This window comes from Bufo gargarizans, chromosome 1, assembly GCF_014858855.1.
Source record: "Bufo gargarizans isolate SCDJY-AF-19 chromosome 1, ASM1485885v1, whole genome shotgun sequence".
Classification (NCBI taxonomy): Eukaryota; Metazoa; Chordata; class Amphibia; order Anura; family Bufonidae; genus Bufo; species Bufo gargarizans.
Window position 1 is genome coordinate 398,683,060 of NC_058080.1, and position 16,281 is coordinate 398,699,340.

The 16,281-nt window shown below is 43.4% G+C and overlaps 1 protein-coding gene across 1 annotated transcript in view; it reads left to right on the forward strand.

The window, feature by feature from the left end:
• POLR1E (RNA polymerase I subunit E) overlaps positions 1 to 15,160 on the forward strand; it is a 32,605-nt gene extending 17,445 nt beyond the window's left edge. The window contains exons 7-12 of the mRNA XM_044285834.1: positions 3,526 to 3,636; positions 3,770 to 3,866; positions 5,291 to 5,421; positions 10,673 to 10,754; positions 14,231 to 14,362; positions 14,798 to 15,160. Coding sequence (XP_044141769.1) covers positions 3,526 to 3,636; positions 3,770 to 3,866; positions 5,291 to 5,421; positions 10,673 to 10,754; positions 14,231 to 14,362; positions 14,798 to 14,954 — 710 coding nt within the window. The 3' untranslated portion in view covers positions 14,955 to 15,160. The remainder of the gene's footprint in view (positions 1 to 3,525; positions 3,637 to 3,769; positions 3,867 to 5,290; positions 5,422 to 10,672; positions 10,755 to 14,230; positions 14,363 to 14,797) is intronic.
• The last annotated feature ends 1,121 nt before the right edge of the window (positions 15,161 to 16,281 follow it).

Genomic DNA, 16,281 nt, shown 5'->3' on the forward strand with positions numbered 1-16,281 from the left:
AATGAAAATTGCTAAATGGAGGGTGACAGGAGCCCTTTTAATGATAAAAAATAATAAAAATGTTCAGGTAAATTTTATATGTCCAAGAGTTAGGCTACTTTCACACTTGCGTTCGGGGTTCCGCTTGTGAGTTCCGTTTGAAGGCTCTCACAAGCGGCCCCGAACGGATCCGTACGGCCCCAATGCATTCTGAGTGGATGCGGATCCGCTCAGAATGCATCAGTCTGGCACTGTTTAACCTCCGTTCCGCTCAGCAGGCGGACACCCGAACGCAGCTTGCAGCGTTCGGGTGTCCGCCTGGCCGTGCAGAGCCAAACGGATCCGTCCAGACTTACAATGTAAGTCAATGGGGACGGATCCGTTTGAAGTTGACACAATATGGTGCAATTTCAAACGTATCCGTCCCCCATTGACTTTCAATGCAAAGTCTGGACGGATCCGTCTGACTAACTTTCAGACTTAGAATTTTTTCTGAAAGATAATGCAGACGGATCCGTTCTGAATGGATCCCATTGTTTACATTATAGGAGCGGATCCGTCTGTGCAGAGACCAGACGGATCCGCTCCGAACGCAAGTGTGAAAGTAGCCTTATTTTTTATTAATGTAGGCATATGAGGATTTTATCTTATTTTTTTCCAGGATAAGAGCTCATGCACACGACCGTATGTATTTTGCAGTCCGCAAAAAATAGATGACGTTCATGTGCATTTCCTATTTTGCAGAACGGAACAGCTGGCCCCTAATAGAACAGTGCTATATTTGTCCGTAATGCAGACAATAATAGGATTTTATTTTGCGAAAAGACATATGGAATATCTTCCGTTTTTTGTGTGGGGTGTTTTTGCGCACCCATTGAACATGGAAAGAAAATACATTTGTGTGCATGAGCCCTAAGTCGTAGATTTTAGTTTATTACACCATTTTGGTGTACTCACAACTCATTGGGGGTGGGAGAAAGGAAAAGAACAGTCATTCTACAATTGTCCTTTTAAGTTTTTAAATCCTTCCCTGAGGTAGCAGTAACTTCACATAGCTATATGAGGGCTTGTTTTTTGCAAGACAAGTTGTACTTTCTAATGGCACCATTTAAAGGGAGTCTGTCACCACATTTGACCATATTAGACAGATCCTATAGCGTTATATGTGCCACCCAGCAGTTAAAAACGGTACCTTTGTTGCATATAACCGAGTCTTCTTTCTGCCAAAAATGAACTTTGAAGATTGTGTAAACGAGCCCTCTCAAGTGCCCAGGGCGGTGTCTCAATCTTCCGAGCCCAAGACCGGACCTCCCTAACGGCTCATAACCCTGCCCTCCTTGTGCCTGTGCCTGCCCGTTTACTCCCCTCCCCTCGCCTTTTCCATTGCGGCTGCGCGGACAAATTCGTAGCCGGCGCATGCGCAGTAGGTATTGCGATGCCCTGCCAGGACCGGGCATCGCATTGCGCATGCGTCAGCTACGAGTCTCGAGTCTCGTAGCTGGCGCATGCGATGCCCGGTCCTGGCAGGGCATCGCAATACCTACTGCGCATGCGCCGGCTACGAATTTGTCCGCGCAGCCGCAATGGAAAAGGCGAGGGGAGTAAACGGGCGGGCACAGGCACAAGGAGGGCAGGGTTATGAGCCGTTAGGGAGGTCCGGTCTTGGGCTCGGAAGATTGAGACACCGCCCTGGGCACTTGAGAGGGCTCGTTTACACAATCTTCAAAGTTCATTTTTGGCAGAAAGAAGACTCTGTTATATGCAACAAAGGTACCGTTTTTAACTGCTGGGTGGCACATATAACGCTATAGGATCTGTCTAATATGGTCAAATGTGGTGACAGACTCCCTTTAATATTGCATGCGAAGTAGTGGGGAGCTGGAAATGAGAAAAATCCACACAATTCTGCTATAGTTTTATGGGTTTTGTTTCCTATACAGCAAAAATGACATGTTAACTTTAGGATCAATATGATTACAACTATGCCAAATTTCTATAGTTTTTCTTGTTTCAATACTTAAAAAATATCAAACTATTTTTTATTTTTATTTTTTGTTTCCCTTGCCATATTCTGAACCACATAGGGGCTTTTAACATGTGATTGGTTGGTTGATCCCTTCTCCCGTAGACTGCAATGATTTCCCATTGCAGTCTATGGGAGAAACAGAGCGTTCATATCATGCCCTGCCACAGGCCTCAGAGTCTGACTCTTTGTTCCCCTTTTGGGTTGGATGAAAGATTTATAGATGCAGCTATGTCAATTATGTGGAGAGGTTTCCATTTATTTATTTTTTATTTTTTTTCCATAAAAAAAAAAAAAATTCCCCTTGGAAAAGGCGGATATACTTTTAGGGGATGTCTTTTCCAAATAACACTTTATTTTTCCACTTATTAGTCCCACAAGGGGACTTTGCCATGCAAGTGCAGTGTATGTGGTACAGTGTATTATGCTGACAGTTTGGCTGTGCCTCTGGTATTTGCAGTTGACAGCAATGCTGCCGTTTTTCTCAGCCCAGGAAACCCATGCCGGGTTAAACCTGTAGCACCATAAAGATGATTTGTTGGTTTAAGGTTTATTGGCAACTTCTGCAAAAAGGGTTGTTGGTAGTAACTAAGGGGTTAAGATGTTTGTGTGTAAACAGGAACTTTCCTATTAAATGACAGTGAAAGCCTATACAGACTTTATTGGGGTTATTTGCCCATAGCAACCAATCAGATTCCACTTTTCATTTTCCAAAGGAGCAGTCAAAAATAAAAGGTGGAATATGATTGGTTGCTATGGGCAACTAAGCCAGTTCTACTTTACACCAGTTTAATAAATTACCCCATATACTTTTAAAGGGGTTGTCCAAGTGAAATAAACATTTGCCCCATGCAACTAAATGCTGTAAAAATAATTTACTCACCAGTTTTTCCCATGTCCTGCAGCTTCCGTTCTCCTTCCGCTGTTTGTATACGAGCCTACAGTGGAGATGTAGAGATATACTGCCTTCTCAAAGAGCTGATCAGGGGGGTCCTGGGCGTCGGAGCCTCACCTATCTGATACTAATCATCTGTCTAGAGTAATAAAATCTCGGAAAACCCCCTTTAGATGTTATTCGCATAAAACAGTGCCTCTTTAAAGGCAAATCTGTTACTTTGCACATTACAGAGCAGGAGGAGCTGAGCAGATTGATGTGTAGCTTATGGGAATTGGTTCAGTGTACTTTATACATTTAGATCCCTGCACTTTCTCTACTTAGGAGTCCAGTGGGTGGTGGTACATGGTGATTGACAGCCATCACTGTATGACTTGTATATAGACAGCTGTCAATCACAGATGGGACCACCCACTGGACTCCTAAACATCGAAATGAATAAGATGCACCTTTTACTGAATCTTTTCCCACAGAACTATATATCGGTGTACTCGGCTCCTCCTGCTCTACTGTATAACCTGCAGTATGTTAGATGTGACAGGTTTCCTTTAAACTACTAATCCCACTAGATGTAACCTATGTAGCTAATGTAATTGACATGAATATTTTCTACATTCTGTTTTTACAGAACTGGTGCAAGAAGTTGTGCACAGGAAAGAGGAGGAGACCTGTTCACTATTCTTGCCTCCATGTAACGCTGAAGCAGACAAACAAGAGGACGTTTACAAATTTAATGACCGTATCCTTCCATAGAGTAAGCTAAGGGTGTATCATCTGCCGCTTCTTCGGAAGGCTATATAGAATCCAGGGTAGCTGGAAAGCATGCTTGTGATGTAACTATGTGTAGATATTTCTTCTTAACCTTTGATAAGTCATCTCTCTATTGGAATATGCTGCTCTGGAAAATGTTGCTGCTCCTTTTAAGAATATCACACCAGAAGAACTCCAGGAGAAGATAGATAAACAACAGTAAGCCAACGTGATGTATCCATCTCTTATTGTGACAGGAGGACTAATGCAAATATGTGCAAAGCTTATGGGTTCAACTGAGTATGCTTAGTTGTGCAATTAATCTTAACCCTTAGAGGAGGACCTTGACATTTTCCATTTCTGTTTTTCACTCCGTCTTCCCAGAGCCATAACTTTTTTTTTATTTTTACACTCGCATAGAGATGATTTTTTTATGGGACAAGTTGTACTTTCTAATGGCACTATTTAATATTCCATTTGATGTAGTGAGGAGTTGGAGGAAAAATCCAAATGGGTGGAATTGGAAAAAACTATTCTGCCACAGTTTTTTATACGATAAAATTGACCTGTTAGGGCTGTTAGAGAAAGATTAACAGAATTAAATATATTTAGTTTTGAGAAGAGGCATCTAAGAGGGGGATGGACATAATTAACTTACATAAATGACCCGTACAAAAAGTATGCTGCAAGGATGTTCCATGTAAAATCCCCACAAAAGACAAGGAGGCACTGCCTCCGACTGGAGAAGAAAAAGTTCAGTCTCCAGAAGCGTCAAAGCTCCTTTACTGTAAGAACTGTGAATCTGTGGAATAGACTTCCCCAGGACGTGGTCACAGCAGGAACAGTGGACAGTTTTAAAAAGGGTTTAGATGAATTCTTAGAACTAAATAACATTTAAGGGGTTATCCAAATTGTAAAAGATCCCCACCAGTGCCCGGGTCCCTCGTATACATTATACTTACCTGCTCCCCGTCACCTGCATCGCTCTGAATCCATGCACGGCTGCTGCTGCATCTTCCCGTTTTTTCGGATTAAAACATCTGGCGACGGAGGGGGAGCAGCCAATAGCAGGCCGCAACAGTGACCAGCCTGAAGGGGACTCATCACCGCCGAGGCCTGCTATCCCTTTCCCCGGATGTTTTGAGCCATACAACAGGGAGATGCAACGGTGGCCGTGCAGGGATCCAGAGCGATGCGGGTGCCGGGGAGCAGGTAAGTAATATGGAAGGTAAGTATTGGTGGGGATCTTTTAGAAATCGGATAACCCCTTTAATGCTTATGTAAATGTGTAGAATTCTGATTGCCTCCCGCCTTTCCTTAATTCATGTCCCCACACATACTCTTGGTTGAACTTGATAGAATTGTCTTTTTTTAGCCCTACTATGTAACTGTATATGTAAGTAACTATGACATGTGGCAGAACCTGTAAATTTTTGGGATCAAACCAACAGATGGAGTACACTTTTGGTTGTTATCTTTCTAACCACTGCTATTTAAAATGAAAAACCAATCAAGTACTGATCTGACCTGGAGGTTCCTGGCTGCCGGGGGTTATGCTGCTGTCTCCTCTCTGCCTGACTGACACAGTCCACATTTTTTATTTACACAAAAGCAGCAATAACTGTTTTTATTTTTCTCCATAGACATAGTGCTTATGTACTGCGAGAACTTGGTGATATTAAGCATGCAACAGACCCCGATCGGCAAGCCCGTGCTTTGTGGTATCTGGACACTCTCATCAAACTCAGCCAATGTAAGATTGTGAAATGGAAGGGTGAGTCACTGTTTACATGTGTATATTGCAAATGTAGTATGCACGTTATTCCCATTATTTTCATCTAATAGCAAACAGGTTGTAATCTCTTTTGCTTCAGGGGATGCAAGTGATGGCATATTTTACAGACTTACACCGTTTATAATCTTGCTTAAATACACTCCTAAACATTGAAATTGCAACACCAAGACAGACAGGCAATAAGGTTCGATGCAAATCGAAGAAGTTACAGGTGTCGCTAAGATCTGCAGATGATCAAATTTTCAAGCACCTAGCTCCAATCTGTGGCATGTAGAAGGGGCATAAAATCAGAATTGAAGGCAAAGTTTTTTTTTTTGCCATGTAAAACCTCAAAAATTGGATCTAGTCAAGTAGTATGATTGTGTGATCCCTTCTGTTCATTGATGTGTCAGTAATCACTACTGAGAATGAGATGAGAGGGACAGAATCCTTGAAATGAGAGGCCTTGGTTTATCGCTTCGGCAGATCACCACATGCCTAGGCCAAGATGTCAGCACTGTTCATTGTTGTGTGTCCCGGTGGTTGGGAGAACGACAAACTGGAATGGCAGCAAGCTGATAAGACTGATAGTCTCATCACACACTAGGGAGGCCCCCCCGGAGAAGCAGCAGCGGCGGTGCGAGGACCAGGAGCTGCGCAGGGAGCCAGGTAAGTATATTCCGTGTGAGGGGCCCGGCACATATGGGGCTGGGCTGTTTATGACATTGGATAACCCCTTTTAAGAATAAATGTTCCCCACTTCTTGTTCCAGTCACATTTGTGGGAATGCTTTTTAGAAATTTTCTTTAGATACAATTTAGGGGAGGAACTTTCTAATAAAAATAGTTTTGCCTTTGGATTCAATGGACATTTGTGCAGCAATACAGCATTAGAAGTTAAACTAAACCCAGGCAGACAGGGTTGGAGACAGGTATGCTCTGTGAGATACTGAAACACACTTGCTAATATCTCTGATTGGGTTCCTAGTGTCTGTGTCCATTTTATTATCTACTCCTTTTTTTCACATTTACCGTTCTGTTACCACTTGTGTACAATCCCTCCACATCAGTACCTCTCTCCTCCCTTCACCCATGTACAGCTCAAATACCTTGAATCAACTTAACCCATCATGTCCCACTTTTCAGCAGAAAAAGCACTCTTACAAATCACTGAACCACTTGCTGTTTTTCTTTGTTCTCTTGCTTTTAACCTCAGGGGACATCTCTCCAAACCATGGTGATTGTCTATATTGTCTGATTTGCTGGCTTGATTAATTTTTCTGTCACGTTATACACTGCTTATTATATTGTGGCCCTCACAAAAACTTTGATTCAGCAATGTGACACAGCTCGCTACTTTCTGCGGCATTTGACACTGTAGACCAACAACTCCTGCTGGGTATGGTTCTCCAATCCACTGTATTTGCCTTGGGGTCCCTCAGGGTCCAGTCCTAGATCCTCTTCCTTTTTTTTTTTTTGGACAGACTATCAGTAGATTTGGTGTTCGGTATCATCTCTGCTGATGATGCCCAACTATAATAAATTAATTAATATATAGCAATGCTATATTCCGCAGCACTTTACAGACATTACCATCACACTGTCCCCAATGTGGTGGAGGATGCCCGCAGCAAACCACAAGTACCACAATAGACATCCTACACAAGGTAGCAATTATGTGGATGTGATAATCAATATAACAAAATGATAGCAAAGACAGGTGCACTCTGCGGTCTTATTAAACCCTCAAACTGATTTTAAAATGTAGAGATTAGTCAACATGTCCTACGGTGTAGGACATGTCTAAGCCCGGGCACCACCCCAAGGTTTCCATACGGCTCCTACCTGAGCCGTATGGGCAATACCAGGAGCCAGTGGGCAAATTACAGGAGCATGAGGCCGACTCACAAACAGCTCACCAGTTACCTCCAGCATGTAACCATGCTTACAATGGGAGGAGGGAGGAGTCTGCGAGTCCCACTCAAGACTGGCTGATATGGCCCAGGCCTCACAGGTGCACCTAAATGTGGCCTGAAGATGGAAAACAGGCACATTTAAATTGGAGTTTATACACCTCCAAGAATCTCTATGTAGTGGTATTAGCAGGAGGTGCTCAAACCCATACAGTGTTCCTTTAGCATACCTCCCAACTTTAGAATAGAAGGAAGAGGGACACTATGTGCCTAAGGGTCCATTCACACGTCCGCAATTCTATGGGGCCGCACAATGTGCTGCCCGGATCCAGAAATGCGGTCCGCATTTCCGTTCCCCCAAAAAATAGAACATGTCCTATTCTTGTCCGCAATTGTGGACAAGATTAGGCATATTGTATTATAGTGCCGGCGATGTGCGGTCCGCAAAATGCGGAACGCACATTGCCGGTGTCTGTGTGTTGCGGATCCGCAAAACACACACGGATGTGTGAATGGACCCTAAGGCTACTTTAACATTCGGGTTTTTTGTAGATCCGTCATGGATCTGCAAAATCGGTTCTGTTACCATGATATAACCGCATGCATCCATCATGAACGGATCAGTTTGTATTATGTCTTCTATAGCCATGACTGATCCATCTTGAACACCATTGAAAATCAATGGGGGACGGATCCGTTTTCTCTGAATGTCTCCTACAATTACGTGGGACTTTTGTGGATCCCGCTCGCAGGACGCATCCGATAGGTGCAAATTTTTTTTTTACCTTGTTAGGGTGGGTTCACATCTGCGTTCTGGATTCCGTTATGGCTTTCCGTTATAACCATGTTATAACGGAATCCAGAACACAGATGTGAACCCACCCTAACAAGGTTAAAAAAAAAAAAATGTTGCACCTATCGGATGCGTCCTGCGAGCGGGATCCACAAAAGTCCCACGTAATTGTAGGAGACATATTCAACCTGTGCTCGCCAAAGTTTCCAACCACTGCGCTGCATCAAACGGTGTTTCAAAAAAGCAAACTTCTCTATGCACTACCACCCGCAGCTTAGCAGGGTACAGCCTAGAATAGGGAATCTGTATGTCCCGCAGGCGACGTTTCACATCTTGGAATTTCACTCTTCTGCGCTGGACCTCAGCGTAAAAATCTGGAAAGATGGATATTTAATTTCCATTGATTAGGAGATCAGGATGATCCCTGGCCTTCTTGAGGATAGTATCTCTGTCCCTGAAGTGCAGCAGCTTCATCAGGACTGGACAAGGGGGGGGGGCTCCTGATGGCGGAGCACGGAATGGCACCCTATGTGCTCTTTCAATGTCAAACACACGAGACAGAGTCCTTGCCGAATTTAAAGGGATTCTGTCACCTCCCCTAACCCAAAAAACGATTTTAAAGCAGCCATGAAGCACAGCTTACCTGGATTAGGCTGTGCTCTTTTATCTTGTAATCCGTCCAGCAGTTTCTGCAAAAAACGACTTTTATTGATATGCAAATGTGTCCTGAAGGTGCCCAGAGGGGCGTTTTGTTCCTTACAGTGCCCAGCCCGCCTTCCTTGCACTGTCTAACCGCCCCCAGCCTACCACAGCCTCTCCTCCCCCTCCCTCACGCCGAACGAACTCTCGCACAGGCGCAGTACCCACTGAGGGCTGCGCCTGTGCGATCAGCAGGAGACTGAGGGCAGGAGCTTCATCCTCGTCACTGGGCATGCGCCGAGCCCAGTGACGTCCGATGCTCGCTCTTCCCTCAGTCAGCAGGGAAGAGCGAGCATCGGACGTCACTGGGCTCGGCGCATGCCCAGTGACGAGGATGAAGCTCCTGCCCTCAGTCTCCTGCTGATCGCACAGGCGCAGCCCTCAGTGGGTACTGCGCCTGTGCGAGAGTTCGTTCGGCGTGAGGGAGGGAGGGGGAGGAGAGGCTGTGGCAGGCTGGGGGCGGTTAGACAGTGCAAGGAAGGCGGGCTGGGCACTGTAAGAGGGGCGTTACTGGGCTCTCTAAGAGGAACAAAACGCCCCTCTGGGCTCATTCAGGACACATTTGCATATCAATCAAAGTCGTTTTTTGCAGAAACTGCTGGACGGATTACAAGATAAGAGCACAGCCTAATCAAGGTAAGCTGTGCTTCATGGCTGCTTTAAAATCGTTTTTTGGGTTAGGGGAGGTGACAGAATCCCTTTAAGGGTCAGCGAATCTTTAAAAAACACCACTAGGTCAGGTCCCTCAGCCTTTTCAGGGACCCCAATCAGCCTGAGATTATTTCTGCGCGAGCTATTTCCTAGGTCGTCAGTTTTAGACATTAATATAAGACACATTATGTATAATTCTGCAGAGATCCCCCTTTACTGGGGTTAGCTGATTCGTAATGGTGCTCACTCTATCTTCCACCTCTTTGATCCTCTAATTCGCCTGCCTGAGGTCTTGCCTGATGAGGGAGACAGTTTCCTGCAGACTGCCCATATGTGTATTAAGAATATGTAATGTGATGCACAGCAGTAAAAATATCTTTAAAGGGAACCTGTCACCAGGATTTTGTGTATAGAGCTGAGGACATGGGTTTCTAGATGGCCGCTAGCACATCTGCAATACCCAGTCCCCATAGCTCTGTGTGCTTTTATTGTGTAAAAAAACGATTTGATACGCATGCAAATTACCCTGAGATGTGTCCTGTACGTGAGATGAGTCAGGGACAGGACTCATCTCAGGTTGTTACATATGTTTAAAATTAGTTTTTTTACACAATAAAAGCACACAGAGCTATGGGGACTGGATATTGCGGATGTGCTAGCGGCCATCTAGCAACCCATGTCCTCAGCTCTATACCCAAAATCAAGGTGACAGGTTCCCTTTAATTGTGGGCTTATCTCCAGTAGTAGGAGTGAGCGTAAACCCAGGCGGGCCGTGGCCTCTGCGGCCCACGCCTCAGCCGCGGCGCCATCTTGTTTCGGGGTTGCCAGAGGCCCAACGTCTCTCTGCTCCCTCTTCTTCCTGGTGCAAGTCATTCTGGCACATTAGGGAACCGCACAGCTCGGGGATGGGTCTGTAGAAGCAGTAAGTAGTGCTGAGAATGTTGGAGGATTACAGGAAGGCAGGACGGGAGCTTCTCAGTGTTGCGACCTCTCACCCCCATTCCTCATGTTTTAATTGTTGACTTCTTTGTTGCTATGTAATGTATCATTGTATGTACTCTGATGATAAAGTGCCGTGGAATATGTTGGCGCTATATAAATAAAGATGAATATTAATTCCATAGGAACGTCTTGTGCTATTCTAATGTTTCAGTGGGTGCTGAACTAGAACAACATGATCTTGTGTCTTGTTTTAGATCTTGCTGCTATGGAATGTCCAAATATTGTAATTGGCAACTTTATGAAGAATTTCACCACCTCAGTATATAGGAAGCAAAGGTGAGTCATTCCTTTCCCTTTTACAGGAATTATCCTATATTGACAATGCCTTCATCAAAGAGTCTTTCTCTGCATTAGCTTCAAAGGCAATGTATAATTAAGTGATTGATAGATTATTTAAGGGGGTTGTCCAGCCCTTTTTAAGAGATTGCCAATCCTTGTTTGACACCCCGCTGATCAGCTGTTCTTTGTGGTTCCGTGGCCAGAAGTCTGCACCAGGACTACACAGCACTGTCAGTATTGTAGTGGACAGTGCTTGTAGTTGGCTACAAAGAACATTTCATCAATGGGGTCTTTGGTACTCACCAGTCAGCTAGTGATGGCTTATCTTGAGGATATGCCATCACTTAAAAAGGTTTTTTAATTTTTAAACTTTTTCTTTTATGTGACTATCCACCTTAAAAATCTTGTTGCAGCTCACGTGTCAGCTTTACTTTGTAGACTGGTGCAGGTTAAGAAGAATGTAAGGGAATGTACTACTAAAAGGCAGGATTGTAACACTGTATACACAGATAAAGGGCTCTATTCATCTCCCTGCCATTCCTTGCTCTGTTAGGGCGAAGGGGCTGTACTCCATCAATTCCTAGAGACGGTAATATATCTGTTAACATTTTTCTGACCATTACAACCCATTCCTTGTAGCTGTCATAATGTGAAACACTGCTAAAATGACCGTACAAACTAGTGACTGGTAGTTTCTCATTGAATGTGCTTGACTGCTTCACATTGAATTTGAATGGAGTGATATGTCTAAAGGAGACCAATGCTCCATTGGACATACTGGTACATCTCCTTAGTAACCTTTCAGTAGTTCAAAAGACACAGTGAAAAGAACGAAGTATAATGTGTCGGTAATTGCAGTGATTAGCAAGTGATTACTTAATTGCTTGGGTAGGGCATTCTGGAGAACTGGCAAAGCTCCGAATAAGTCTTGAAGACAGAAGGGAGAGGTTTAGGTAATGGTGGATCTTAAATCATTTGCAGTGTGTAAAGCACTGGTAGGATGGTAGACAGAAATGACGGAAGAGATGAAGGGGGGGTGCAGCACTGTGGAGAGCCTTGTGGGTGAGAATGAAGTTTAAATGTAGATTCTATACTGTATGGGTAACCAGTGCAGTGACTGGCACAGGGTGGAGGCATCGAAGTAGACAAAAAGATGAGTCTGGCTGCTGCATTTGGGATAGATTGGAGAGGGTAGAGTTTAGTGAGGGGGAGACTAATTAATAATGAGTTACAGTAATTGAGATGAGAATGGATCAGGGTTGACTTCATTACCTCAGCCCTGTTTGTCTGTAACCAAGATGATATTCGCTTACTGGGGGGTTGGATCATTGTCTGGTTGAAACACCCATTTCAAGGGCACTTCTTCAGCAAATGGCAACATGATCCCCTCAATATTTTGATATATTCTTGATTCCTCATATGCGATAAACAGGCCGAACACCATGGCATGAGAAACATCTCCATATCATGATTTTTGCACCACCATGCTTTACTGCCTTCACGGTCTGCAAATTGCGGATCTGCAAAACACGGATGGCGTCTGTGTGTTCCACAATTTGCAGAACGGCACGTACAGCCATAACTGGGGCTTCAATGCTTGGGGGCTGTCTCACATACTGTCTGAACAATTTTTCTTTCATTAGCCCACAAAATACTTAACTCCTTTAACTGGCCCAAAGAGAAGTCTCACTTCAGTAAGTGGCATTTATCATGTAGTGAAAGTTAATACAAGACACTTACTAATGTATTGTGATTGTCCATATTGCCTCCTTTTACTGGCTGGATTAATTTTTCCATCACATTATACAGTACAGACCAAAAGTTTGGACACACCTTCTCATTCAAAGAGTTTTCTTTATTTTCATGACTATGAAAATTGTAGATTCACACTGAAGGCATCAGAACTATGAATTAACACATGTGGAATTATATACATAACAAAAAAGTGTGAAACGACTGAAAATTTCATATTCTGGGTTCTTCAAAGTAGCCACATTTGCTTTGCACACTCTTGGCATTCTCTTCATAAGCTTCAAGAGATAGTCACCTGAAATGGTTTTCACTTCATAGGTGTGCCCTGTCAGGTTTAATAAGTGGTATTTCTTGCCTTATAAATGGGGTTGGGACCATCAGTTGCGTTGTGGAGAAGTCAGGTGGATACACAGCTGATAGTCCTACTGAATAGACTGTTAGAATTTGTATTATGGCAAGAAAAAAGCAGCTAAGTAAAGAAAAACGAGTGGCCATCATTACTTTAAGAAATGAAGGTCAGTCAGTCCGAAAAATTGGGAAAACTTTGAAAGTGTCCCCAAGTGCAGTCACAAAAACCATCAAGCGCTACAAAGAAACTGGCTCACATGCGGACCGCCCCAGGAAAGGAAGACCAAGAGTCACCTCTGCTGCGGAGGATAAGTTCATCCGAGTCACCAGCCTCAGAAATCGCAGGTTAACAGCAGCTCAGATTAGAGACCAGCTCAATGCCACACAGAGTTCTAGCAGCAGACACATCTCTAGAACAACTGTTAGGAGGAGACTGTGTGAATCTGGCCTTCATGGTAGAGGACAGGCAACAAGCAGAAGAGACTTGTTTGGGCTATAGAACACAAGGAATGGACATTAGACCAGTGGAAATCTGTGCTTTGGTCTGATGAGTCCAAATTTGAGATCTTTGGTTCCAACCACAGTGTCTTTGTGCGACGCAGAAAAGGTGAACGGATGGACTCTACATGCCTGGTTCCCACCATGAAGCATGGAGGAGGTGGTGTGATGGTGTGGGGGTGCTTTGCTGGTGACACTGTTGGGGATTTATTCAAAATTTGAAGGCATACTGAACCAGCATGGCTACCGCAGCATCTTGCAGCGGCATGCTATTCCATCCGGTTTGCGTTTAGTTGGACCATCATTTATTTGGACAATGACCCCAAACACACCTCCAGGCTGTGTAAGGGCTATTTGACCATGAAGGAGAGTGATGGGGTGCTGCGCTAGATGACCTGGCCTCCACAGTCACCGGACCTGAACCCAATCGAGATGGTTTGGGGTGAGCTGGACCGCAGAGTGAAGGCAAAAGGGCCAACAAGTGCTAAGCATCTCTGGGAACTCCTTCAAGACTGTTGGAAGACCATTTCAGGTGACTACCTCTTGAAGCTCATCAAGAGAATGCCAAGAGTGTGCAAAGCAGTAATCAAAGCAAAAGGTGGCTACTTTGAAGAACCTAGAATATGACATATTTTCAGTTGTTTCACACTTTTTTGTTATGTATATAATTCCACATGTGCTAATTCATAGTTTTGATGCCTTTAGTGTGAATCTACAATTTTCATAGTCATGAAAATAAAGAGAACTTTTTGAATGAGAAGGTGTGTCCAAACTTTTGGTCTGTACTATATATATCTCCATAAATCATAAGATGATGTAAATTATGCATTGCGTGCTCAGCTGCCAAATAACATGAAATTACTTTCCTTTTCTAGGGTACAGAATTCAATATCGGCGACAATGAAATGTAAAATTGTGTCATATGCCCTAGCATTGGCATTGCATATTTCTGATTTTCAAGTGGATCTGACATTATTACAGAGGGATCTAAAACTGACAGAGAACAGGTATGACAGCATTGTGTGTAGATGCACCCTGGGAATAGAATGAGTCATTTAAGTAGCCTCCCCCTAAGTCTGGGTCCCGGACATTAGCCTGCAACATATGCCCCTCCTCTCATTTGGCTTTTTAGCTCAGGTGTAAGGAATCGCTTTTCTGGCTTCTAATTTGCTGTTTGTGCACTCATTGACATCTAGGGTTGCTATGTTGACTGTCTCCTATATGTGCACTGAAGACTATCAGCACCCCTTGTACAACACTGATCTTTTATTGGTATTCACAGATTTAGATTTTTAGATATTTGCTATGTTAGTGGTGGCTAATGTAGCTATTCTCTGGTTAGTACATTACTGCTTTCTGAAGAATATGTACTGGAATACAGATAGGGTATTTTGTCTCCAGCAGGATATCATCATATGTCTGGTTTTCATGTGTTTCATTAGGATGCTTCAAATCGCTAGAGCCATGAGGCTGAAGATAAGCAAGAGAGTAATGTTTACCAGCTTGTCTCTGGGTGAGGGGCACAGACTGGGCATACTGGAACTTCCTCTGCCAGCGTACAAGCCAATGTCTGGGGTGAGGAAACGAAAGACAATGTGAGAAAACATCTATTACAGCCTTGTCGCAAATCTTGGATACAATTTAATGCAGCCAGACGGGTCATGAGCTGTGCTGAATCCTGATGAAAAAGACTGTTCTGTGTCACTGTCACTCTGTATCGCTTACTCTGACAGGTGACATAATCTGTACAAAGTTATCTTTCAGACATATTAATACAATAAAAAGAAACAATACCGTTTCGGAAACTGCTTTTTTTTTTTTTCTCCTTTACAACTTCCGCAGGAAGAAGCTAAAATTTGATATTTTGTGGTGTACTACAAATCGTTTCTGCTCACTATAGAGAAGATGGATTCTCTTTTGGTCACTTGTATGTGTGAGGAAGCTTGGACTCCCCTAAAGTCAAGCACTTTGCTGGCTTTTGGTTGTATTACCTCATGGCATCATGTGGATAAATACCACCTGCATTGTTTTCTACTAAAACAAAAAAGCCACTGCAGTGCATTTATATGTTGTAGTACTGCATGTTGCTTTATACCTTTTTCATGTTTATAATACATTAGCTATGACCTTTTTTTTGTTGACAAATGAAATGCAGCACATTGCTATGGTCTATGTAAAACCCCATCTTTAAAGTGTTCATGATATATCTTGAGCTTTGAGTGATTGCTCATACGAAACGCCAGTCTCCATAAATCTACCCTTAGTTCGAGGGAAGGATTTATTTATATATTTAAAATACATTTTTACCTATAAGCAGTCACTCCTGGGCCAAGATCTGTCATGAATCCTGGAATAGAAACTTACAGAAATGCACTGGAGTAAGATATGCCAAATTTATAAAGGGGCACAGTGCTACTAATTTAGTTAATTTCTGGCAATCCATGTTGCAGTTAATAAACAGGTAGTAAGAAATCTGTTGGCGGCCCTGCCCATTGTTTTAAAAAGTGGCTTGAACAGTATAAAACCCCAAGGTCACAAAATATTATCCACTAATCATGCGTGCGCAAGAAACTGGGCAAGATTAATTTCCCCTTAAGTGTTGAAAGGATTGTCCATCCATTACTAAGGAATGGCCATCACTACCTGATTATTGGGGTTTCAACACCCCGCGACGCCAATCAGCTGGTCAGATTTAGCTCTGTCACCAGAAGTACACAGCACAGTCAGCTGGTTACTACATCACTGCTTCTTTTGACTTCAGCAGTAACAGTGTTGTACAGTTGTGGTCAAAAGTTTTGAGACTGACACAAGTTTTGGTTTTCACAAAGTTTGCTGCTTCCGTTTTTATGATGGCAATTTGCATTAAAGGAGTTTTCTGAGACCTTCATATTGATGGCCTATCCTGATAGATATTTGAGTAAGCCAC